Consider the following 24,268-nt stretch of genomic DNA (forward strand, 5'->3'; position numbering starts at 1 on the left):
GTATGGGATCCCTTGACGAGCTCAACTCTCAGTTGTTAGTCCGAGCTCGTCCTGTTCTCTTTTCTCCTGTGTCTTCTCCACTGCTCAGTTTTATGTTTTGTAATCAAATTCTTGAATTCAGAAATAAAATTGCGTGACTTCAGTGACTTGCGCGACTTAAGCGGATCAGAGAACATGAAAAGAACGTGGAACAAAATAAAGAGGGCCCTAATTTACCTAAGCATATAAGACCTTGCTCTTGACGCTCTTGTAAGCCATGCATTTAAACCTGCGGATTCTTGCCAGGAGTAGCAATGCGAAAGGCAGAGAACTCATTGAGGCGTTCTACATCAGCAAGAAAGGACGTCTGTGCTTCAGCGAAACATTTATATCTTTGTATAGGGCGGGAAAAAGTTTTCTGAGCGATGCTTATCGCGTACGACTTGATGGGTGAATATGTTCCTTGTGCAGGCGCTGGCACATATATATATATATATATATATATATATATATATATATATATATATATATATATATATATATATATATATATATATATATATATATATATATATATATATATATATATATATATATATATATATATATATATATATATATATATATATATCTGTACATGGTTTCTGCAAATTAAACCAATTGTGAGTGGCGCTGTGTCCCGTTTTCTTCGGTCGTGTGTGTGTGCGGGGGTTTTGGCGCCTTTAAGTTATAATGATCATTTACCAACTAGTCCAACAAGCAGTTCTCTTAAGTTTTATTTGCCACTTGAGCAAAGCGCCAAAACCTTAACTCGAACACTTACATTATGCCCTTTCCATCACGTTCATCCAGGCATTGTCACGTCCACAATTTGCTCTCATATGCCGCGCGCACAAATTTGTTCGTCTTCATTCTTTTCGCGAACAATAACCGAGTGGAATGACCTGCCTCCAACAGTTTTTCTTCGAAAAATTTTGTGTGTGCTTTAACCACTGTGTTTCAGTCTCTATGTACGCTCCAGGTTTTTTGTGATGTAGGTAATTGTGATTATTTAGCACAAGCGCAGCTCTGTGTTAGGCCACATTTTCACAGCCGGTTTTTCGCTTCCTCCGTCGCCTCCGACGCTGCGGGAGCCGACGGAGGGGGATGTTTTTGGACTGGTTCCACCCCCCCCCCCCCCCCCCCCCCCCAAATCGGGCGGCCGATGCCGCTGGGCCCTGCTCTACATTTCCGCCGAGCGGCGGCGACGGAGCCCCGCCCCACAAAAAACGTGCCATTCACAGCGCGAGCTCGCCTCACGTGACCCACGGCTTGCGGGCTGCGAGCGTGAGATGCCGCTGGCGAGCGTCGCGGCTTCCCTATCGCGGTTTCCCTATCGCGCCTTCGGTCCGTTTCACACACATGCGATTTTCGCCTGCGACACTGCGAATTCTGTCGGTCTGCGACTGGGGAGGGCTGTCGGTCAGTTCGTAGACGGCTTCCGATCGAGTTCCGTCCGGTTGGTATTCAGTCGCAGCGCCGGTGTGTTCGCTCTGCGACTGACCTTTGGGTAGCGCCGAGACGGCGTGCGACGTGCGGTGACGTGGGAACTGTTACCGCCGTGGAAGCAAAACTGTTTGTTCTAATCAAAACAAGGAATAATGCCTTGCATCTAAAAATAGGCTGGTCATAAAATCATCGACACATTCTGTGTGATGTTTCTGTCGCGTTTAATAATGGGTTGCCTATGCAAACATCAAGAAACCTTGCCTGTCCCTCCGACCGAATTGGTTGTGTCGGTGTCGCATGTGAAAGCAGTGACCGAAAGTCGCACTGCGGCCTCACCGACTATACCGGATATTTTCGGTCCCGTCACAGCATGTGAAACGGGCTTTCGGCGGCGGCGGTGCGCCGGCGCGTGGGTGCGTGGGTGCGCAGGCGCAAAAAAAAGCCCCCCCCCCCTTTTTTTTTTCTTTTCTTCGTTGGGAGATGCACGCGTCTTGCGCCCCGAAAAGCGCCCGCTGCCAAGTGGCAGAGAGCGGATGACGGTTTTATTTCATTTGGCAATGTACGAGGCGTTGCAGGTGAACGAGTGTCCGATGAGTTCTGTGTTTGCACTGGGCGCGGGATATACATTAAGCGAATTTACAGCTGTTGCACTCAAGTAGCCCACTGTTGTGTATTTGGATTTCTCGCGCTATCTTTCAGAGCTTGAAGAAAAAATTACTCGGACGGTGCTTTGCTGCAAACAAGAAGTTAATATTTAAAAAGCTTCCTAGTCAGTCCAAACTAATTAATCGACTATGCAGTGCCAAAAAGAAAGTTAGGCAGGGTTTAATTATGATCATACCAAAGGTCGAGTGAAAGCATTTTGGCAATGGCCCGTACCAGATTTCGAGGTCGTCATCGTGTCGGCCACGCTCACTTATCGTTGCACGCTCAATATGGCTGGCCGCTCAGTTATGGTTGGTCCAAATCGACCGAAGTCAAATTTCGGGGCTGGCCCGGGTCAAATTTAGAGACTGCCATCGTATTGACCTTATTGAAATTACCTTGAAAATTGATTTTGGTTCAAATCAATAAAGGTCAAATTTGGGGGGTGGGATGGGCAACACTTCGGAAACGACCCGGGTCTAATTTGGAGACACAATCCCATTGGCCATAATCAAATTATGCTTGTCATCTGACATAAATCTGTTGCTATGAAATCGCTAAATGCGAAGGTCACTTCAATGTCATATACGCACACCGGACTGAAACAAGTAGCGCCTTGAATAGATACTGCAGAGTAGGCCGCACGACCCTCAGCACTACTGAACCCATTTTACGCGCCTAGGACACTCCTTCGATTGTTATAAACGTGTTACATCTAGCTGTACACCTGTTCTACTTACATGGAGAGAGAGAGAGAGAGAAAGGTAGGGCAAATATTCATCCCTTTACTCAACAAAACATTGGCTAGTGCGAGCACATACAGTAAACACACAACTGTAAAATACAAGCATTTGCGACAGATATGGTTGTACACATGGATGCATATCAGAATAAAACGCATTAAAACAGACAGGAATGTCAGCAAAACAAACCGGTATGGAATGTTACTAGCATGACGGATTTATCTCTTTCAGACACTCATTGAGTTCTGCTATAGAGAAAAATCTGAAAATTTGCAAGTGTATTAGCCGGTACTGGTAAAATATTCTCCGAACTGTTTTGCTAGCCCAATTCTCGAACGTTAGTATAAAGACCAATCTAGCAAGCCCCAGCAAACCATCGCTGTATTGATAACAGAGTATATTTCCCCCTACATATGTTCGATTTCGTTCATATTGGCCACAATAATGTGACTGTAGTGCGCGCAGCGCTTTAATAGTAGCTTGTTATATTCGCATAACTATGTTTTGTTGCTGTACGCGTGGTTTTTCGCTGTAAAAACTTTTGAGTTATGCAAAGTTATTCAACTAACTTCAAACTTTTGCCACAGCTTGGAAGATCGCATTGTTTTTTTCTGCGATAATAGCCAAGCAAAGCGACGCAAGCAGACGACAGACGACTTTCAGCGCACCTTCGGCATCTCCTTCGGACCCCGGCGCCGCTGTTATTTTTTTTCCCCACGTGGGAGAAAAAAATAAGGCAGTGGCGTAGATTCACGTGGGAGAAGCGAGCGCCCACCACAAGTGCTTTGCCGGCGCCTCTTTCGATTAGAACACCGCGCCGCTCCGTTGCTACCGCGGGTTTCGGCTCCGTCGCCGCCGCGCCGTAGAGGAGGCCGGCTGTGAGAATGGGTCCTTAAACTTTTTATTTTGTTCACCGTTTTTTTTCGTAAGCCCTTGTTACGAATGTATATTCTGATAATAATTTTGTTCTGTTGATGTGTTTCTTGTGCTCTTGATAAGCCTCTGTGGATAGCAGCTTTTAGTGTCTGCTTCTCTTGAACCAAGTTCACGTTATAGGTATGCTTCTGTAAGCACCGCTGTGTTAAAATTTGCATCTGTATGCTCCCATCTGCTTGGTCTTCCGAGACCGCAGTATCTCCCAAATAAATAGATAAGATGGTGAAATGGTGCCCTTGCCCCTGCACACGAAGGACACGCACGCCATGAACTGTCCTCAGTGGTTGTGCAGCCATGGATACAAAGTTGCTAATAGTGAGCGCGGTTGTGGGATCGCAGGAGCCTTATCGCGGGCACCGGTCACCTGTCGTCCACCGTAGTGCTCTTCGTGGCCACCTGCGTCGGGGAGGCGGCGCTGACGTGCTACATGAACCACCTCTGCTCCGCATTCAGCGAGCGCTTCCAGGTGCTCATGCAGGGAGTCGTCTTCGCGAGGGTAACGCCCAAGTCGCTTCCTTTCGCCCCATTGACCCTCTGATAGTTAGTGAGAGAGCCGCAATCGCAAAAGTGAACGACGCACCACTGGCCGAGTGTTTACTCCAGCCGTACCGTTCTTTGCATTCCCCTTGCTGCTCTCCTATTATGGGCTAGTTCCTACTCGCTGCAGCTTACGGCTTGTAAGCAATAAAGTAGCGCTCTTGGCGCCAGCAGTTTACTGGTCAAATTTGTAAAGCATACCTCACGTGAGAACCAATACGTAAAGGTCAAATTTACATGCTTGTAGAACCATTTCTAGCACTTATCCCGCCTCCCTGAACTTTACACGTTCCACAGGTTGCATACACATTCCATATAGTATAGGGCTTAGTCGGGCTTGTTGGTGCATGTTGATGAAAACGACTGAACAGCGTTAACAGGTGGGACGGAAGAGAATAGCGTACACATGCACCAACCAGCCCGCCTAAGCCCTCTTCTTGAAGTTATTGCTTCTACATCGCGCACTTTTCGCTCTTTGCCTCTGAACTCCCGCAATCTGTGTCAACCTTCTGGCTGCAGCCACGTGCCGGGTGGACTTTTCACATTCTGTTACAGTAATGCCTATCTTCCTCCCGAGGTTCTCTGCTTATGCAGAGGGCTTATGCCTTCGGAAGGCCAAGCCAAGCGAGTCAGCGCATGAGTATATTGCGTCTCCTAGCGCTGCTGAGTTGCTTCAATTTGCAGGTGATCCTCATCTCTCCCCTTTGATTCGGTGGCTGTGGCGTTCAGCTCCTGTTCATTGTGGTCATTGGCGTTGGCATTGACAACATTCTAGACTCCTATAATTTTCAGGAAAGGAAGGGTGCATAACTGGCTCCCTTGGCCAGTGCATGCCTCAATCGCACTTTGAGGTATGTGGCGGGGGTGAGAGAGAGGTGTGGCCTATATTCATTAGCGCTGACAACGTTGTGGCAGACCCGCGGCACTGCAGAAATAGGCCGCAGCGTTCATTGGGTGACCAACCTCTCGCGATCAATAAATAATTTAACTGCTACCTGCCAGTGTAGCAAGGTGGGCGCGCTGCCTATACAGTGTGTGTGGAACGCGCTCAACGTTAGTTACGCTAAACGGCGTCTACTTGCCCGATACACCACAGCTTTCGATCTCTAACCACGTTCAGGAGAAGTCAAAATGCAGATAATTTGTTTTTATCCGGCTGAGGCTCGGCTACATCACGTGGTTAGGGAGCAGCCACTGCGCGGGTGTGGAGCACCGGCGTAGCGACGGCGAAGACTCGGCTTGGCTGCGCGGTGAACTCACGTGATGCGTTCCTATGGCAGCGGCGCCACGTCACGTGGTGTCACGTGGTCGTGAAGTCAGGTTTCTCGGAGCCGTGTTTGCTCGTCTAGTGAATGCAGGGGTTTCTTAGAAGCGTATCTTCGAGGTCTGTACAGAAGCGTACATGAGTAAATACGAGCATATAAATTACAGAAGTCGAAATTAAGCGAGTACCATGCGTGCCCGCCGCGGTGCCTCAGTGGTTAGGGCGCTCGTCTACTGATCCGGAGTTCCCGGGTTCGAACCCGACCGCGGCGGCTGCGTTTTTATGGAGGAAAAAAGCTAAGGCGCCCGTGTGCTGTGCGATGTCAGTGCACGTTAAAGATCCCCAGGTGGTCGAAATTATTCCGGAGCCCTCCACTACGGACCTATTTGTTCCTCTCTTCTTTCACTCCCTCCTTTATCCCTTCCCTTACGGCGCGGTTCAGGTGTCCAACGATATATGAGACAGATACTGCGCCATTTCCTTTCCACCAAAAACCAATTATTATTATTATTATTACCATGCGTTTCCTGCAAATTTCCTCCTGTATTGGTGTGCAGTCGTAGCGCCATCGTGTGGGACCCACTGAAACCTCCCCCTCGTCATGAAAGGCGCTGGCCCGGAAGATGGCACACGCGTGGGCGACCTTTCTGCTTTCAGAGAAGTGTCATTCATTTCTGAACAGGTGTGATGGAACCGCAGCCGCCTGCGAATGCTAGTGTGGAGCAGCGTCTGTGTTTTGAGACTAGAGGCTCCGAGCGATTTGTGCAACGGACACGGCGTCGCGTCGAACGGGCGATGTCATTCCGTGGACTCCTTGGCTGCGCTGCAACACGCTGTCGCGTCCCACTCTTAAAAGACAAAAATTAATTGTCCTGCAATATTTTAAACCAAAACTGGGCTCAGAAAACACTCTTTGCACGCAACTGCCCCAATACCCGCACCTTGCGTTTGTCCGATGAGTTTCTCCGCAGCTTCCCCGCACGGTACTGTGCTCGTTCGTCTAGAGGGCGCACGATGGCGCTACCGGCATCATTACTAAGAAATCCCGCAGTTTTGGTTCGCCGTCACTACAGAAGATAAACATTTCTGATTAATGTGGACCGAATCAGCCAAGCACTCCCACCAAACGTAGCCCATAAAAAAATGGCCGAAAAATTCCACCTTTGTGCGAATTTTTAGGGCTATCGAGCGGGTGGTTAAGCCAGGGGAATTTGTTTTTCGATGTTCTCTGATTTACGCAACAGTCTGGAGGTTAAAAAAAATCCGGCGAAGGCACTCGGTAATGTCGCTTTCCCTATATTCTTATTACGGCGTTTTGCTGTTAAGAGAAAATTACTAAGCGAATTTTGCCTTGCCTGGTAAGTTCGAAGAAAATGGAAGAAATGAAAACCACATGCAGCGCTGGGATCTGAACCTACGTGCTCTGCATGTCACATATAGTGCTCTACCAACTGGCCTAAGGCGGCTGTTGTATCGCCTTCTACTTTTGAAGGCATTGTTGTTAACTGTGTGTTGAGAGTGCACACCAGAGCAACACCCAGCCATAGCGGCTGACGTAGGCACGAGCTCGAAGGTAGGCAGCGCCAGTTTAGCGGGAACCTTTTATGCTATAAAAGCTTTGTTTGGGCTCCTTGGTTGGAGTTCTTTCCAAATATAGCGCAAAAACGACAAGGACGAAAGGACGAGATATAAGACGGGACTGGCTCCACTCCCATCTGAGGCGCTCGTTAAGGTGTGTTTAAAAAGAAGCCAACACTCTGACGCCACGTAAGTTAGGCCAGGGCATCCCACGTCCGCCGCTATGGTTCTGCCAGCCCGCAGCTCTTCTGAAAACTATAAAAATTGCTTTCTCTCTCAACAAAGGTACGGAGTGAAGCAGATCTTGCTTTGGTGCCGCCAGGTGGCTTAACTACTACTACAAAAAATGGCCTTCGCACAAGTCTTCGAAAAGCGCGAGTGATCAGAAAATACAAAGAACAAAGGAATGGGGTATAATTGAGTTTTTTTCTGATCAATAGATGCAGGCATGAACGAAAACATCTTCGACGGAAATCCGCCTGGTTAGGTTCTTGAAAAAATAGTTGAGAAAAAAAAAACGATATATACAGGTAATATTAATCAAGCCTGCCACCTGTCAGTTTGGAGACTAACGAATCATTATTTTTGTCCTAATGATTTCGTATTTGTGCAGTTTCGCACCTCTTTTGCTTTCCTGCGGGAAATATTAAGATCCAAAGCTGATAGCACCACGTCTTGTCTGCTGGAGTGTCCCGTCTTCATGCGCATGTTTCATGCCCGTAGGAAAATACGTCATCATTTTCTGATGAACTCAAAGATGCCTAATCCACAGTTTATAAGAGAACTAAAACACAGCACTCTTCGCTTTCGGAATTTGAGCGTGTGGGGTAGCTGTCCCGGTCTATCATGAGAGGCCCTCGGCTTAGCGTAAGGAGCTCAGCCGGAATCCAGCTGTTGACAAAGAAGGTAGTGGATGGGGGGAGGAGGTCGCTTTATCGCTAGGTTTCGCCGCTCGCGCAAGCCGGAGAATGGGTCGGAGTCAAATGCACACAAAAAAATATAGCTTTATGTACCAAGGGCCAATAGAAAGGATTTACATATTCCTTATAATAACAAATGCAGAGTGTTCTTCAAAACACTGCAACGCAATACGCAACAGAGGCTAGAGTACAGGAGAGGTCACGCAACAAAAGTACCGTATAGCACGATAGGGGCAACCGGAAAAAAATACAATTTGTACACCGGGCACTGGGTAAGTCTGATGCCGTTTGACGACTGGCGCACGCTCCTTCGCACGATCCATGGCTGCGCGAGTGGTGTTGACCCGGGAGTCGTGCGGGAGCACTTCGTTGAAGGTACAAGTAAAATTACGGCCCTGTCTGACATATGTTTTTGTTGCGACTAATAGAAAGATGAAAAGGAGAGTGCACTGGCCTGTCGACGACCTGAAAAAAAATACGCGCGTCGCCACAACTGCGTCCGCCTTACCGGCGACGATGCCTTTAGGAACCGACACCCCTTCCTGGCATAGAGCCCTGGCTACAAGATCGGAGATCGTCGCGCCGAACGGCCACTACCCACGCCTTTTAAGAGCGTGAGCTCTTACTCATCACGTTCCGAGATTTCGTGGGGTCTGCTACCACTCTGAGATCACAGCGCCATCTGTGTCAGCAACTACTCATCCCGTTTCGAGATTTCATGTGATCTGCTACCGATGGATGGATGGATGGATGGATATGGCTGAACCCTTTACATCGGGTGGTGGCTCAAGCCACCTAGCCATGTCTTGTGAAATTTTACTCCTGTCTTGCTTTTAGCCACCAATCAGATAACCTTCGCTTGGTTACTTCTAACCTCTTAAAATCCACTTTCCCTTCACTATCCCTAAACCCCAATGCCTTGGGTAAGTCAGCCCCGCTGCCTTCCACTGTAGGGTGAAGCCCTTTACAGAAAAGTATCAAGTGTTCAGCCGTTTCCTCCTCCTCTCCGCACGCAATGCACAAAGTGTCTATCTCCTGGTACCTGACTCTATACTTCTTAGTCCGCAAAACTCCAGTCCTGGCCTCAAACAACAAAGAACTTCCCCTACAATTATCATAGATATTTTCTTTGACAATTTCCTGTTTAAAGGTCCGGTATGTTTCTAGTGCCGATTTCGTCAGCATCCCTGTTTTCCACAAAGCTCTCTCTGTTCCTTTAACCTTTTTCTTAACCGATAATTGCTGATTTGCCCCCTTACTGCTGTCCAGGTATTTGCTTGTCAATTTTCTAGTTCGCTTTCTCCATTTCGTGTCAACATTCTTTATATACAGGTATCTGAAAACTTTCCTAGCCCACCGCTTTTCCTCCATCCTTCTCAATCGTTCCTCAAATGCTATCTTACTGCTAGCCTCTCTGCTCTCGAAAGACGCCCATCCCATATCACCCTGTACCCCCTGATTTGGTGTATTGCCATGTGCTCCCAAAGCTAACCGCCCTGAGATCACAGCGCCATCTGTGGCAGCAAAAGAAAACAGCACATCTCGCATTGAGAATTGCAGCGCCATCTACAATAGCATTGTAGATGCCGCGTGCCTCCTGCTGCGTGCCAATGATGACGTCACGGTCCAGTATGGCAGATAGAGGTGGAACTATGTTGGTATGATGTAAGCGGACAAAAGAGCGGCATAGTTTCGGTTTCAAGAATTTAAGGTAGCAGGCATTGAAATTTGTTATGCCCTCCCGTGCCTTTGCCCCCTCAACCCCAAAAAATAGCGTATAAGGTTGAAAGAGAAGTTTATTGAACACGGGCCTGGAAGGGACAGCCGTCCCTCGCTCAAACAAAAGATACTGTACGGCGACTAGTTTCGCCCAACACACACAAGAGATACACTACGGCGACGAATGTCACCCGACACACATAAAAGATACAGTGGAGCGAATAATTTCGCCCAACACACGTAAGAAATACAATACGGCGAATAATGTCGTCCGGTACCACACACAAGGAACACTAGTGTCCAAATAGAGTTCCAAAGTGTCGATAAACGAGGGGGAAGCACGCGGAAAATCGCGCACCAACTCAGCAAACGGACATCGCGCACTTCACTTGCGCGCACCACTCAATACGGCAGGAGCTGCACCGTCACACGGGCCCCGCTTGCGACGATGAGGCGGGTGCTCCAGCGCCGCAGGAACTCTCCTTCCTGCAGCTTCACCCTGTCCAAGCATGCCTGCTCAAACAGGCGCGCTAGGACACGCTGCAGCATCGGAAACATGGCCCGTTGTGGTCGGCCCTGTAAGGAAGCAACGCCTCTCTGGCGCCACAAAATAAAAGCGCCAGCACACAACAACAGCCGCACAAAAGTGTCGCGCGGCTTTGAGCGCGAGTCGAGCGAAAAACTAAACATACGCGACAGCAGTCGCCAAAAAGTGCGCGTCACGACGCGCTCAAAGAGGGCGTGCTCAAAGGTTTTCGTTCCAACGCACTGCGGACAACGCGAAGAAGGAGCAATGTCCCACGCTGCGAGACGTGCTCTAGTGGGCAAGACCCTTTGGCCTCGCAGCCAGCCGAAGTCACGGACATCTGGTGCAGGGGTTTGAGACGTCAAGGCTCGCCACCGCACCCGCCTGCTCCGCTCTAGCTGTTCTGGTGCAGCCTCCTGGATCGCAAGGAGCTCGCAAACGCGGGAGGCCGGCGTCTGAGAGACGTCGACCTCGGGCTGGGTGGCGGTGAAAGACTCGGCCATACGACAAACCTACCGAAAGAACCTCGGCTGCTGTTCGGCATAAGGACCTTCTACATGACCATAAAAGAGACCCCGCGGCATCCGAAGAAGGTGGGCAAGAAGTCACTTCTCCGGGCAGTCGGTGGCGTTGGCTACGTCGCGGACACCTCGGACAGCGAGGACGCTTTACATTGTGCGCAAATCGGACAGGCTCAACCTGCCTATGCGCGTGGGAAGACGGAGGAGTGCGCGAGCGACGGTCTCCGTCTTTCCAGCTCAGAAAAAAGCGCCGCAAAGTGTGGCTAAACGACGCGTGAATGTGCGCGGCGGACAGGCGACGCGAGCGACGTAGTACAACGACGCGCATACTGATGATCGCATGACGAATACGCGCTCGGACAGCGACAGACGAAAACGCGCTGCAACTGACAGGCATTGGTCTTCTGTTGCTCCTAACTGCGTCCACGTCTCGCGGGCTACCTCACCTTAGGAGAGGAACACAACGCTTAGCACTTTCACTGCCGAGACCCGCTCCACATCGCCCAGCTGGTCTGACGTAAAAGCGCCGAAGCTCAGAGCATTGCTTTTGCCCCTGTTAAGCAGGTCACCGGACAGCTCGCTGTAACTCGCAAAAACTCGCAAAAACGCTACGTGTACCTGTCCTCGTCCCACAAGAACAGGGACACGTCGACAGCGTACGCAGACACCTTCACCTGCCCTTGACCCGGCAAAGGGAATCCGCGCACCGATGAAAATTCTGCTATGCTGCAAAGGAGCGGGTCCAAGCATAAAACAAGCAACATAGGCGACAGGGGACACATCTGTCTATTGGCACGCTGCATACTAAATGGGTCGCTCAACTCCCCGTTAAAAAGCAGCCGAGCCGCAGTAGAGCTGCTCATAACCATAACGCTCTAAAAACTCCGGCGGAAAGCCGAAAGCCCCGAAAAGGCCAAAAAGGTAGCGGTGCTCAACTCGATCGAAGCCTGATCGAGTGAGACGAAACAGCCCAGTATTCCCATTATCGAAGTGAACGTGCGCAAGTCAAACGTTAGTGCGAGAGACGAGAACACCAAGCGTCCGGGAACGCTGCATGTCAGCGCAGGGCGTACGAGCACCGCTAAAACCTTGCTCAACCTTTTGGCCAGCAGTGACGCCACGATCTTGTAATCTGCGTTAAGAAGAGTGAACGCGCGCCACGCCTGCGGGGCAGATGGGCAACCGCCATGATTCAAGATGAGCACTACACGGCTCTTTTTAAAGGACTCCGGCTTTTCACCGTCCCAGACAAAGGCGTTCACCATGCGGAGAAGGTGTTTCCCCGGGACGGTGTAAAACCTGGCATAAAAACTGCTGAGAATGCCGTCAGGGATTGGAGCTGAGGCGGTGTTAATGCCCTTAACGGTAGCGAACAGCTCCTCGCAGATAACAGGAGCGCTAAGCTGTGTGCCTAGATCGCTTGTGACTTTTGGCAACCGGACGCAAAAGCTACGAACGGCGTCCGCGAAAGACGCTCGTTATTTCAACGTCTTTAAGACGGTGGCGGTCTTTTTATTTAAGGCGAAGTAGCCCCATTAGACGAGGCTCCGTCGGCGACCGTCGTTGAGGTCGAGAGATGGTCCCAAAACGATGGCGGCGCAAGAGCCGTCGTCCAGCCACCGAAGCAGCGAGTGCAACGAGCCGACGGCATGAACACCACATTGATAAGAAAAAAGTTGATTTATGTATGTACACATGCCAAAAGATCCCAGGCGCAGCCACACCCTTCCCCCTCCGTCATTTGCTCGTAAAACATTACTATAAGACCTTCATGTGGCGCCAGTTTTCCCGACGTTCGTGTCAAAATTGTGACGAAACCTCTCGGCGTGCAGCGTTCCGGGTTATGTCATACAATTTCTCTGTTCTGCACAGCATGCATCTGCTTGTCAAGTTTGAGGATAACGTGAGACAGGGATTGCAAAAAGTGACATATAAACTCACGACACAAAGAGACATTCATGCTTTCGCCTTATTGGTACGTTACCATTATCATCATCAGCCTGACTACACCCACTGCAGGGCAGAGGCTCACCAATGTCTCTCCAAATAACCCTGTCCTTGGCAACTAAGCCCACCCTATGCCTGTAAACTTGTTAATCTCATCCGCCGACCTAACTTTCTGCCGCCCCCTGCTTCGCTTGCCTTCTCTTGGAATCCACTCAATTACCCTTAAGGACCAGTGGTCATCATGCCTTCGCATTACGTTCCCGGCCCAAGCCCATTCCTTCCTCTTGATTTCGCCTAGGATGTCATTAACCCACGTTTCTTCCCTCACCCGCTCTGCCCGCTTCAGGGACTATTAACGTTACACCTATAATTTTTCTTTCCGTGGGTCACTGCCTTGTCCTTAAATTAAGCTGAACCGTTTTCGTTAGCCTCCACGTTTCTGCCCTGTAGGTAAGTACCGGTAAGATACAGCTGTGTTAGACTTTTCTCTTGAGGGATATTGGTAACCTGCCTTTCGTGATCTGGGAGAACCTGCAATATGCGCTTCACACCATTCATATCCTTCTAGTTATTTCCCTCTCATGATCCGTATCAGCTGTCACTACCAGCCCTAAGCAGACGTGTTCTTTTATCACTTCGAGTACCTCGCTTCCAATTATGAACTGCTGTTCCCTTGCTAAACTGTTTAACATTACTTTGGTTTTCTGCATGTTAATTCTTAGACCCACCGTGCTACTCTGCCTGTCTAACTCCTTGATCATGATAAGCAGTTCACCTCCTGAGTGACTGAGCAAAGCAATGTCATCAGCGAATCGCAGATTATTTAGGCATTGAGCATCAAATATCCCTAATTTTTTTACATTTCAAGCCTCGTAATAACTCCTCTAAACAGGCAGTGAACACCATAGTCCTCCATAAAGCCTTGGCACGTGACCAGTCTTAAGTGACCTCCCAATTTTTTATCTCGCTATAACCGAAAGCGCTAAATGCCCTTCATTTATAAAAAATTGCAAAAAGAGGTCAATAGGCGCCGCCATATTGGTTAGTATTGCAAAGAGTTCAAGATTAAGCTCCCCACATGCTTCCCACAGCCGACAAAACTGATTTTCCTGAGGGTCGTGAAAAGGTCTACAGCGCGCGACACGTATTTCAGTAACTTCGAGCGAAGGCAGGCGCGCACACACAGGTTGCGACAGTGCGCTGCGCGTTTTTGGAGGGCGGCTATTTCCGGCGACATCTCCTAATATGGGATCCCGGAGGCGTTCAACAGGAGGCTCTATTGCGCCAGGAATCATCGGGTGTCGGGGGCCGAGGCTTAATGTGGGTCTGAAGAGGACAGCCGGCGTCTTCATTTCCACGCCAGCAAGTATTCAAGTCGTTAAGCACACACCGCAAGAATGACGGTGGCGCTGGTCGGAGGAGAAAATGCCCACGCCTGAGGGAAAATGCAGTGGAAGAGAGGGAATGCCGCAGGCGCCGCCGCAGAGAGGATAGCGAGGGAGACGCTCCAGCCAGGAAAGAAGGATCGCACTAATGCACGGGAAAATACGAGGCAAAGCTGGACCGTGGGGTCCCGAGGAAGGCCCGAGACGACATCGCTAGGAGTCAGACCTCGGGCGGCCGAAAGCACTGAAGCGATCGGGGGCGACGGGCCTCAGAAATCGAACAAGGAGAGCTCCTCAGACCCTCTGTTCCTTCTGACGAACGCTCGTGCGCCAATGTAGCTGCATGAAGGCTTGTGCACCCCAGCCTCAGAATTATTTAGTAGAGTGGAGAGCTGGGCGAGTCGGTACATGATTGAAGAAGGAAACCAGCGCAAAAGACGAAGACACAGGACACCAGCGGTGTCCTGTGTTCCTTGTTCCTGTTTCTTCGTCTTTTGCGCTGGTTTCCTTCTTCAATCAGAATTATTTACTCGTTAACACGTAATACTTGAATATATCTGCTTTGTTCCAGTTTAGTGAAATGGTGTCTCTTTGCTCTCCATCCCGATTGGGCCCGCGCAGTATGCGGGGTCGTCACAGCGTTGGCAACACAAACTACTCTTTTATCCTAACGCCGAGGCACGTGCCGTCCCTGGTCAGGCGTGGAGACAGCTTCCAGACGCTTCGAGTCGCTTCTTTCCGACCCGGCGCCGCCGCTTCCGAGTGAAGAAGGGCAGGCAACTCGCGAAAAAGCTACGCGCTCTACGCCGGGATGGGTGGATTTCTCTAGAGGCAGTCCTACGCGCGCGCGTTTTCTTTTCCAGCGGTGGCATCGGGTTCCTAATTGTGCACCAAAATTTGTGACATGGAGATTCTTGTAGTCTGACCGAGTACTCAGGAAGTACGGTTTTTAAGCATTAAATGCCTTTAGGTCCCACTGTCGGCACGCCGTGGGTGACCTTGGCGCCAGAACGGAGAACATCGGGGCGAACCTAAACGAACTTTGGCGAAGCATTCAGCCTGCGTGGTGCCACGTGCGGCGCGGTCGCCTGAGTAGCGCATGCATCAACAGCACCGTCTTCATGGTCCCGTGGTGGGTGAAGCTTTCACCCGGTGCGAAGACGCCAAGGTTTTGCCCTACAGCCCGAGAAGCGCAAGTGATGTCTTGGCGGCACTTGTTAAGCAAGGCGACCGCTCTGCATTAGTCGCCTTCTTTACGTAATGCAAGCGATGGATGGATGGACTGATGGACGGACGGACGGACGGACGGATGGATGGATGGATGGATGGATGGATGGATGGATGGATGGATGGATGGATGGATGGATGGGTGGATGGATGGATGGATGGATGGATGGATGGATGGATGGATGGATGGATGGATGGATGGATGGATGGATGGATTGACGGACGGACGGGAGCGTCTCCTTTGAAACGGTGTGATGGCAGTTGCCACCATGCTCGGCTTTTTTTCTTTATTATCTGTTATAATATGGTTTTAATATTCACCATCTTTTTTAAATGCGTTTTCAGTCGTAGACTTCTGACCTTATGTCACCTCTCTGCTTTTGAGCCACAAATATTCCAATCGCATTTTGCTAACTTCCTCTGCAGATTTATTTACATGGCCACTGTTATCTCTAAGCCCTAGGGCCTCAGAGTGAGTGACTGTGCCTACATACACATCCGGATGGATACCATCAGATTCGAGTATGAGGCCTTACATTGTTTCTGCGCATTTGCTGCAATCAGCATATGTGCCATCTTCATCGTTAAATTCCATTTTGTAGACGCGTGTGCTAAGACACCCGGATCTAGCTTCAAAGAGTACGGCACTGCTTCTTTAGTTACCATAGAACGATTCCTTCCTGATGTGGCATTTTCCAGTATCGATATAGTTCTATACTCGGCTTCTTACCGTTGAATTAACCCAGTTTCTCTCAGCGGCGTTCTCTACCTGTCGTTTAATAGTCTTTCTTTGTCTCTCCTCGTGTCCGGCTTACATACTGGTAAACTTCGTAGTTCTTCTCTGCCATTGTGAGTCAACGCTCTTCGTGTATAAGTTTTTAAATACCTTAGCTGCCCACCTCTTATCATCTAGTTTCCTCAGGCCTTCACTATATAATATTTTATTCTGAGCTTCCCGTGCTTGCAACGATGCCCAGCCCATATCCCGGAGTACTGCGTCCTTTGTAGCTTTTCCGTGGGCACCTAGTGCTATGCTAACATTCCAACAGCTCTCATTTATTTCCAATCTCGACAGGACAGAACCGTACACCTGAAAATAAGCCCTGGGACCGTTATTATTTTCCGAATACCTCTCAGTACTTCATGTTTCCTGCAGCCTCATAATGCCCTATGTTTCAATATCCCGGCATCTTTTCGCCATTTTGAACTAACAGACTGTTCGTGCTTTTCCGCGCATATCTGTCCTTGGTTTACCCATACCCCGAAATACATGTATTCGGCCACTGTGAGTACTTTATGACCATCAACTCACCAGTTTCCTGTCTGTGTTTGCTTGTGCGCTGCCATTTCATTAAGATGCAAAACCAACTAGCCCCAGTCTGCCGCTTTACCTCATCAGTTGTATCGTTGAAAATCATCCCACACGACTTAATTCCTCTAAAACTGAAACCTACATCTTCTCCTTCGTCTCCACAACGATTAAACGGAGTTTGCAAATCTCCGAGGCTATCTGCTAACACTACTGTATCGTCCACATACATTAAACAGAAAAGGCGTTGCTCAACGACCTTTCCGCCTAATGTGCACATATTATAATTAAGGTTACCTTTTTGTATGCGTCTTTCCATATTTATCACATAAAGCATGAACAGAAACGGTGATAACAGGCAATCTGGCCTTAATTCTTTGCGTACCTCGACAGTTGTCGTAGTTTTTCTTCCTTCCCATGTAATTTAAACCTTAGTATCTGATATATTTCCTGCAGGAAATCAGTTACCTCATGACCAATACTTTCACCTTTTAAAGGGGCCCCGAAAAGGGCTCTCAGTAAAGCAGCGGCATGCCTAGGATGATGAACGACACTGCTTCACAAGTATCCTCCAGCAAGAATTTTTAAAGCGTTTTGTAGACGCACAGGTGTCTGCAATCAAAATTTGAATTTCCACGTATTCGTGCCTTTTCCCCTCCTCTCGCCACTTCCTGCGCGCTGAAAATTCGGCGCTCCTCCGCGGCCCCGCTCACTCGGCCCCTCTGCCGGCTGTGACGCGCGCGGGGGCGGAGGTGGCACGGCGAACCAATGAGAGCTGTCTTCTGCAAACGGAAGGATCGCTGCACGACGCGTTGCGTGCGGATTCGGGCGAAAGCCCGGCACCGCTGGTTGCTGCGAGGGGCGGAAGCGGGAGTTTTTAAAAATGCATTTTAAAATATCGGATAGCTTTCGAGGTCTTTTACGCGGCATGAACTCTCGGTGGCCTGCGCACTACATGCAAATATTTTAGAGCCAACCTCAAACGCACTTTTCAGGGAACCTTTAATATGTTTCAGAGGAGTTCCATGTTCATGTTGTCGTGAGCGAATCCCCAAAACACTGGTCCCATGGCGCCTTCTATCAGCACGGCTAGTAACCGTCTCTAATTTATCGGGGCCTCTGCGTGCAGCTCCGGCAGGGGCTTGATCGCGGAGGCCGCGCATGTGTGTGTGTATATATATATATATATTGTTACAAGTGGACGAATCATGAACGAAGAAGTGGCGGTGCGCTGAACGACGACGACGTTGACAGTTGGTAGCTGGGCGCTCGGTTCTGAGCTGAGTGCTGGCCATCTCAGAGCAGCCGCCAATATAGACTTACCGCCGTAACATCCCCGTAACATCTTTTGGTGGAGGTCGCGGGTTCGAGCCGACATGCCGACGACCCGACGAGCCGACGAGACGACGGGCCGAACCGGCGAGATGACTACCGACCCGGCCCCTCCGTCTGCGCCTGCCACGCCAACTGTCGTCGTAGCCCACCCTCGCGACCCGGGCACATTCTGCGGTACAGATGGCGTGGACGTCGAGTACAGGCTCTCGCTTTATGAGCGTGTTAGCCAGCACAACAGGTGGGACGCCACGCTGATGCTGGCCAATGTAATATTTTATCTCGCCGGCACCGCACGCGTCTGGTTCGAAACCCACGAAGAAGAGATTGCCACGTGGGATGCCTGCAAGCAAAAGCTCCGCGGCCTGTTTGGGAAACCAGTTGGCCGTCAGCTTGCTGCCAAAAAAGAACTTGCAGCTCGCGCCCAAACGGCCACTGAATCATATATTACATACATTCAAGACGTCTTGGCACTGTGCCGAAAGGTCGATCCCAACATGACCGAAGACGATAAGGTAGGCCACATTCTTAAAGGCATTGCCGACGATGCCTTCCACCTTCTTCTATGCCGGGACTGCTCTACGGTTGACTCCGTTCTGCAGGTGTGTCGACGCTTCGAGCAGGCCAAGCACCGGCGCATTGCACACCGTTTCGACCGCCTGCCTAACACAGCTGCCAGTTCCACGTGCGAGGATCTGCCGACACTAAGGCAGCCTTCCAACCCCGACAACGTGACTCGCATCGTGCGCTGTGAACTGGAGGCGCTGGCTCCTGTTACGCCCAACGCGCCCTTGTCGGACAATACCCTGGCCACAATATCCCTTATTCAAGCTGTCGTCCGCCAGGAGGTCGCCAATTTGGGCATGCCCTCCAGCCAACGTCCCATCGAACCTCGGAGTGCGAGCCCCATCTCTCCCGTGGTCGCTACTGCTACGGCCCGCAACACCTTCGTCCCAAGTTACACAAGGTATCGCAAACCGGATGAGTGGCGTACCCCTGACGACCGGCCGATCTGCTTTACGTGCTCGCGCGTAGGCCACATCTCCCGCCACTGCCGCAGCCGTTGGTCCGCACCTCCCCGACCTTTGCCCTACGTCGACCGCCGTTATGACTATGGACTCCGTCGCTTCACGCCTCGGAATGACCCACCCAGCGCCGAGTCCACACCGTAGAACCAGCCGCTCTCCCTCCCCGACAGCCCACCGTTCCCGCTCACCTCTTCCGCACCGCAGTTACTCACCGTCCTCTGCAGGCCGCTTCGCGGGAAACTAGCCAGTGCAGCTCCCGGAGGTGATGCTGCATTGGTGCCCCGACCTGAAAATCCTCTACTGACCCAGCCTTCGCCCTGTAATCTGCTCGACGTTTTTGTGGACGGTGTTCCTGTTTCTGCCCTCATTGACACTGGTGCCCAAGTCTCGGTTCTTAGCTCATCCTTTTTCCGTCGCCTCAAAAAAGTTCAGACCCCTGCCGCTTCGCCCACCGTTCGCGTTGCCGATGGCAGCACTGCTGCCGTCACTGGCCTGTGCACTGCCGGCGTCACTCTTGCCGATCGTCACATCCCAGTTTTGTTCACCGTCCTCGAACACTGCCCTCACAATGTGATCCTTGGTCTAGACTTTCTAACCGCTCACTCTGCCCTTACCGACTGCTCCAGCGGCCTTCTACGATTGGACCTGCCTCTCAGCTCAGCCGACACACCCTCAAGCTCCACGCCCCGCCTTCGCTCCACCGAGTACGCTCGCCTGCCCCCCGACTCTGCCGTTTATCTGCCTATGTCCCCATTTCCTGCGGTTCCTGATGGGGATTATCTTGTCTGTCCACTCGCCGATGTCGTTCTCTCCCGCAATTTTGTTCTTCCGCACCTCATCGTGACCGTCACCAAGAATAGCACCTCCCTTCCTGTCCTCAACTTCAGCTTGTCACCACAAGTTCTTCCTGCAGGCATATCGCTTGCTACTTTGTCTTCTCTCACCGACTGTACCGTCACTGCTCTCTCACCTGGACCGCCTTCTACTGTCTCTCAAGCGGCCGACATCCCGGCCAACGTTCCGCAATCCATTTCTGCGATGATTCCTTCTGACCTGAGCCCCGAGCATGCACAGGATCTTCACAACATTTTGGTGTCCTACTCCGACATTTTTGACTTCGCTTCTGCTCCTCTGGGTCAAACATCGGTAGTGACTCACCGCATTGACACCGGCGATGCCAGACCTATACACCGGAGGCCTTATCGTGTGTCGCTACCAGAGCGCCAGATCATCCAGCGGGAGGTGGACAAGATGTTGGCCAACGATATCATCGAGCCTTCAAACAGCCCTTGGGCATCTCCTGTCGTGCTCGTGAAAAAGAAAGACCAAACTTGGCCGTTTTGCGTCGACTATCGTTATCTCAACAATGTCACGAAGAAAGACGTCTATCCCCTTCCGCGCATAGATGATGCCCTGGACTGTTTACATGGCGCCCGCTACTTTTCTTCCATCGACCTTCGTAGCGGGTATTGGCAAATCTCTGTTGACGCAAGAGACCACGAGAAAACAGCTTTCGTCACCCCTGATGGCCTTTACCATTTTAAGGTCATGCCCTTCGGCCTTTGTAACGCCCCTGCCACATTTGAACGGATGATGGACTCGTTACTCCGGGGCTTCAAGTATACTACTTGCCTTTGTTCCTTAGATGATGTAATTGTTTTCTCGCCCTCTTTTGCAACCCACCTGCTTCGCCTTTCGTCCATCTTGGCACTTTTCCGCCGCGCAGGTCTCCAACTCAACTAAAAAAAATGTACTTTCGGCCACCGCGAACTCAAATCCTCGGCCATTTGGTGAATGCGAGTGGCATACAACCTGACCCTGATAAAGTTCGTGCCGTCAGTGCTTTTCCCTGTCCCCGCTCGCCCAGTGATGTCCGCAGCTTCATCGGTCTCTGTTCCTACTTTCGGCGGTTCGTCCCGAACTTCGCAGCCGTCGCTCGCCCTCTCACCAATCTGTTGCAGAAAGGCGTTCCTTTTTCCTGGGGCCCAGAGCAGGCTACTGCATTCTCCAGCCTTATCGCCGTCCTCACCAACCCTCCTGTATTGGCCCATTTCAACCCGTCTGCCCCGACTGAACTTCGCACCGATGCCAGTGGTCACGGAATTGGCGCCATCCTTGCTCAGCGACAACGCGGCCAGCACTGCGTGATTGCGTACGCCAGCCGTCTTCTTTCTTCCGCCGAGAAGAATTACTCCATCACAGAACGCGAGTGCCTGGCTCTTGTTTGGGCCATTGGAAAATTCCGCACATACTTGTTCGGCCGCCCATTCACTGTTATAACCGACCACCACGCCCTGTGTTGGCTCTCATCTCTCAAGGACCCTACTGGCCGTCTTGGCCGGTGGGCATCGCGATTGCAAGAATACACCTTTTCCGTGGTTCACAAGTCCGGTCGCCTCCATCAAGATGCAGACTGCCTGTCCCGCTATCCCGTCGATCCTCCTTCTACAGACTGTGAGTCGGATGCCTGTGTCCTCTCCATCTCCGACCTCTCCCACATTGCCGACGAACAGCGCTTGGATCCCACCCTCACCTCTCTCATCGACCGCCTCAGCACCGACCGCCGCGACACTTCTCTGGCCCGGTTTTTGCTGGACGGGAACATGCTGTACCGCCGCAACATGCGACCTGATGACGCTGAGCACTTGCTCGTTGTTCCCCGCCACCTACGGTCCACTATCCTCGAACAACTGCATGACGCACCTACGGCTGGTCATCTTGGTGTCTCCCGTACGTACGACCGCGTGCGCCGGCGTTTCTTCTGGCCTGGTCTGTACCGCTCCGTCCAACGCTACGTCGCCGCTTGCGACGTCTGTCAGCGCCGAAAGAAGCCCGCTGTCCTGCCGTCTGGACACCTGCAGCCGATCCCCATCCCGACCGACCCGTTTTCTCGTGTTGGGCTAGGTTTACTTGGGCGCTTCCCGGAGTCCTCCACGGGGAACAAGTGGATTGCCGTCGCCACCGATTATGCCACGCGGTACGTGATCACTCGCGCCATTCCAACCAGCTGCGCCACTGACGTCGCTGACTTCCTTCTGCACGACGTCATATTACACCATGGCGCTCCCCGTCAACTCCTTACCGACCGTGGCCGCTGCTTCCTTTCCAGAGTTGTTGACGAAATCCTTCGTTCGTGCTCCGTTCGTCACAAGTTCACCACTGCTTATCATCCTCAGACGAACGGCCTTACGGAGCGTCTCAACCGCACGCTGACAGACATGCTCGCTATGTGCGTATCCGACGACCACCGGGACTGGGACATAAGCTTGCCTTTTGTCACCTTCGCCTACAACTCTTCGCGCCATGATACCGCTGGTTACTCGCCCTTCTATCTTCTCTTTGGACGAGACCCCTTACTGCCCTTCGACACTCTGCTGCCCACAGCCGGCCCTGTCACTACATATGCGCGTGACGCTATCGCCCGAGCAGACGCCGCCCGCCAGGTTGCTCGACACAAGCTCTCCGCCTCCCAAGAGGCTCAAAAACACCGCTACGATGGCCTGCACCGTGATGTGCGATACCCTGTCGGATCTCTCGTCTTGCTGTGGCTCCCATCCCGTCGTGTGGGGTTATGTGAAAAACTTCTGCCGCGCTACACAGGTCCTTATCGTTTATTAAGGGCAGTGACCGACGTAACGTATGAAACCACGCCGCTGCACCCAAAGTCGACGTCCGCTCCACTGAAGTCCGAAGTCGTTCATGTAGCTCGCCTCAAGCCCTATCACCCACCATCGACATCGCACGCCTAACACGCACCGGGACGTTGCCTTCAGCCGAGGGGGATAGTGTTACAAGTGGACGAATCATGAACGAAGTGGCGGTGCGCTGAACGACGACGACGTTGACAGTTGGTAGCTGGGCGCTCGGTTCTGAGCTGAGTGCTGGCGATCTCAGAGCAGCCGCCAATATAGACTTACCGCCGTAACATCCCCGTAACAATATATATATATATATATATATATATATATATATATACCAAAAGTGAATTCTGGCAGCTGATTTGGTCAATATAATATAAAATCATCAGAAATTGAAGAAACATGACAGGATTTATTTCACGACGTTTATTTATTTATTCAGAGCACTTGCAGCACCGGAAGGCTTTATTATAGAGGGAAAGAATTGATAATGTTTGCATGAAGCTGATTTAAGGCAAGAGAGACAAGAAAAAATGTAATGACTTAAAAATAAAAAAAAGGAAGGGAACAGCTAATTAATGACTAGCAACAACTAAAAATGGCACTGCACAAGCTGTTCCACATCTAACAACACCGCCTGAAACAGGATTTCATTCTGGCATTCAGTAATTTTCTTTGGCAGTTGATTGTATTTGCTTATGTTGTGTGAAAAAAAAAGAGAATAATGAAAGATATTCGTCGGATAAAAAATTCCCTTTTTTATAATTGATACACACGCCTCTCAGACGTAAAATGGGGCAAAAAGTCTACTCTATACCGAAATACATTGTTTTTTCTTCGATGTGATGATCGGCGGAGGCGGCGGCCTTCAGCCGCGGCGAATGTTCCAGCAATCTCTTCAGCACGTGCTGGCACGATCCCCTCTTCTCCAGCGTGTGGCGAGCGCTGGTCGCCATTTATAAAATGCGGCAACGATAGCCGGGCGCGCTATTGCTTGTGATTAAAACTAAAGGAAAAAAAGTGGCTGATGAGGGAGCCTACTCGAAACTCGTGTGCGGCTATCAGTATCTGAGCCATCTCAGATTACGGTACGCCCCTCCTACAGTGCATTTAAAGCTTACATCTACTTTCGATGACGAGATAATATTGCTACGCTACTAACTACTCTAGTGGCGCCATACAGCGGCTAAACTGCATTTCCTGGCAGTTGGCAAGCCTTGAGCCATCTCGGGGCTAGATGCTTCGTCTTCATCATCTTTCGTGCTGCCTGCTGCCCTGAGCGTTCCAACGTCTTGCGCGTCTTATTAAAGCAAGTAAACCTGCCCTGCTTACGTCAACCGTTTCTCAGTGACATATTTGGTGGAGGTGCGGGGTAACGGCCCATGTACGCTGACCTCGAGGACACCTTTGATGTCAGCTCTCAACGCGTGGCTACAACACCAGTCCACAATGCGAGCCGCCGCCTGCGAGGCCTACAACCCGAGTTCGGCCAACTGAGAGCGCTGGTAAGGACCATGACATCCACCGCGGCTAGCCAGACAAGTCA

General features: G+C 50.9%; 1 protein-coding gene across 7 annotated transcripts in view; it reads left to right on the forward strand.

Annotated features, from left to right (window-relative positions):
* LOC144107794 (multidrug resistance-associated protein 1-like) overlaps window positions 1–24,268 on the forward strand; it is a 592,391-nt gene that overhangs the window by 262,801 nt on the left and 305,322 nt on the right. For 6 of the 7 annotated variants that reach the window (XM_077640975.1, XM_077640979.1, XM_077640978.1 and 3 more), the window contains one exon: window positions 4,131–4,287. The exons of the other annotated variant lie outside the window; for it this stretch is intronic. In XM_077640975.1, the coding sequence (XP_077497101.1) occupies window positions 4,131–4,287 (157 nt within the window). The remainder of the gene's footprint in view (window positions 1–4,130; window positions 4,288–24,268) is intronic. 7 annotated transcript variants of the gene reach the window in all.

This window comes from Amblyomma americanum, chromosome 10 (assembly GCF_052857255.1).
Source record: "Amblyomma americanum isolate KBUSLIRL-KWMA chromosome 10, ASM5285725v1, whole genome shotgun sequence".
In the NCBI taxonomy this organism is placed as follows: Eukaryota; Metazoa; Arthropoda; class Arachnida; order Ixodida; family Ixodidae; genus Amblyomma; species Amblyomma americanum.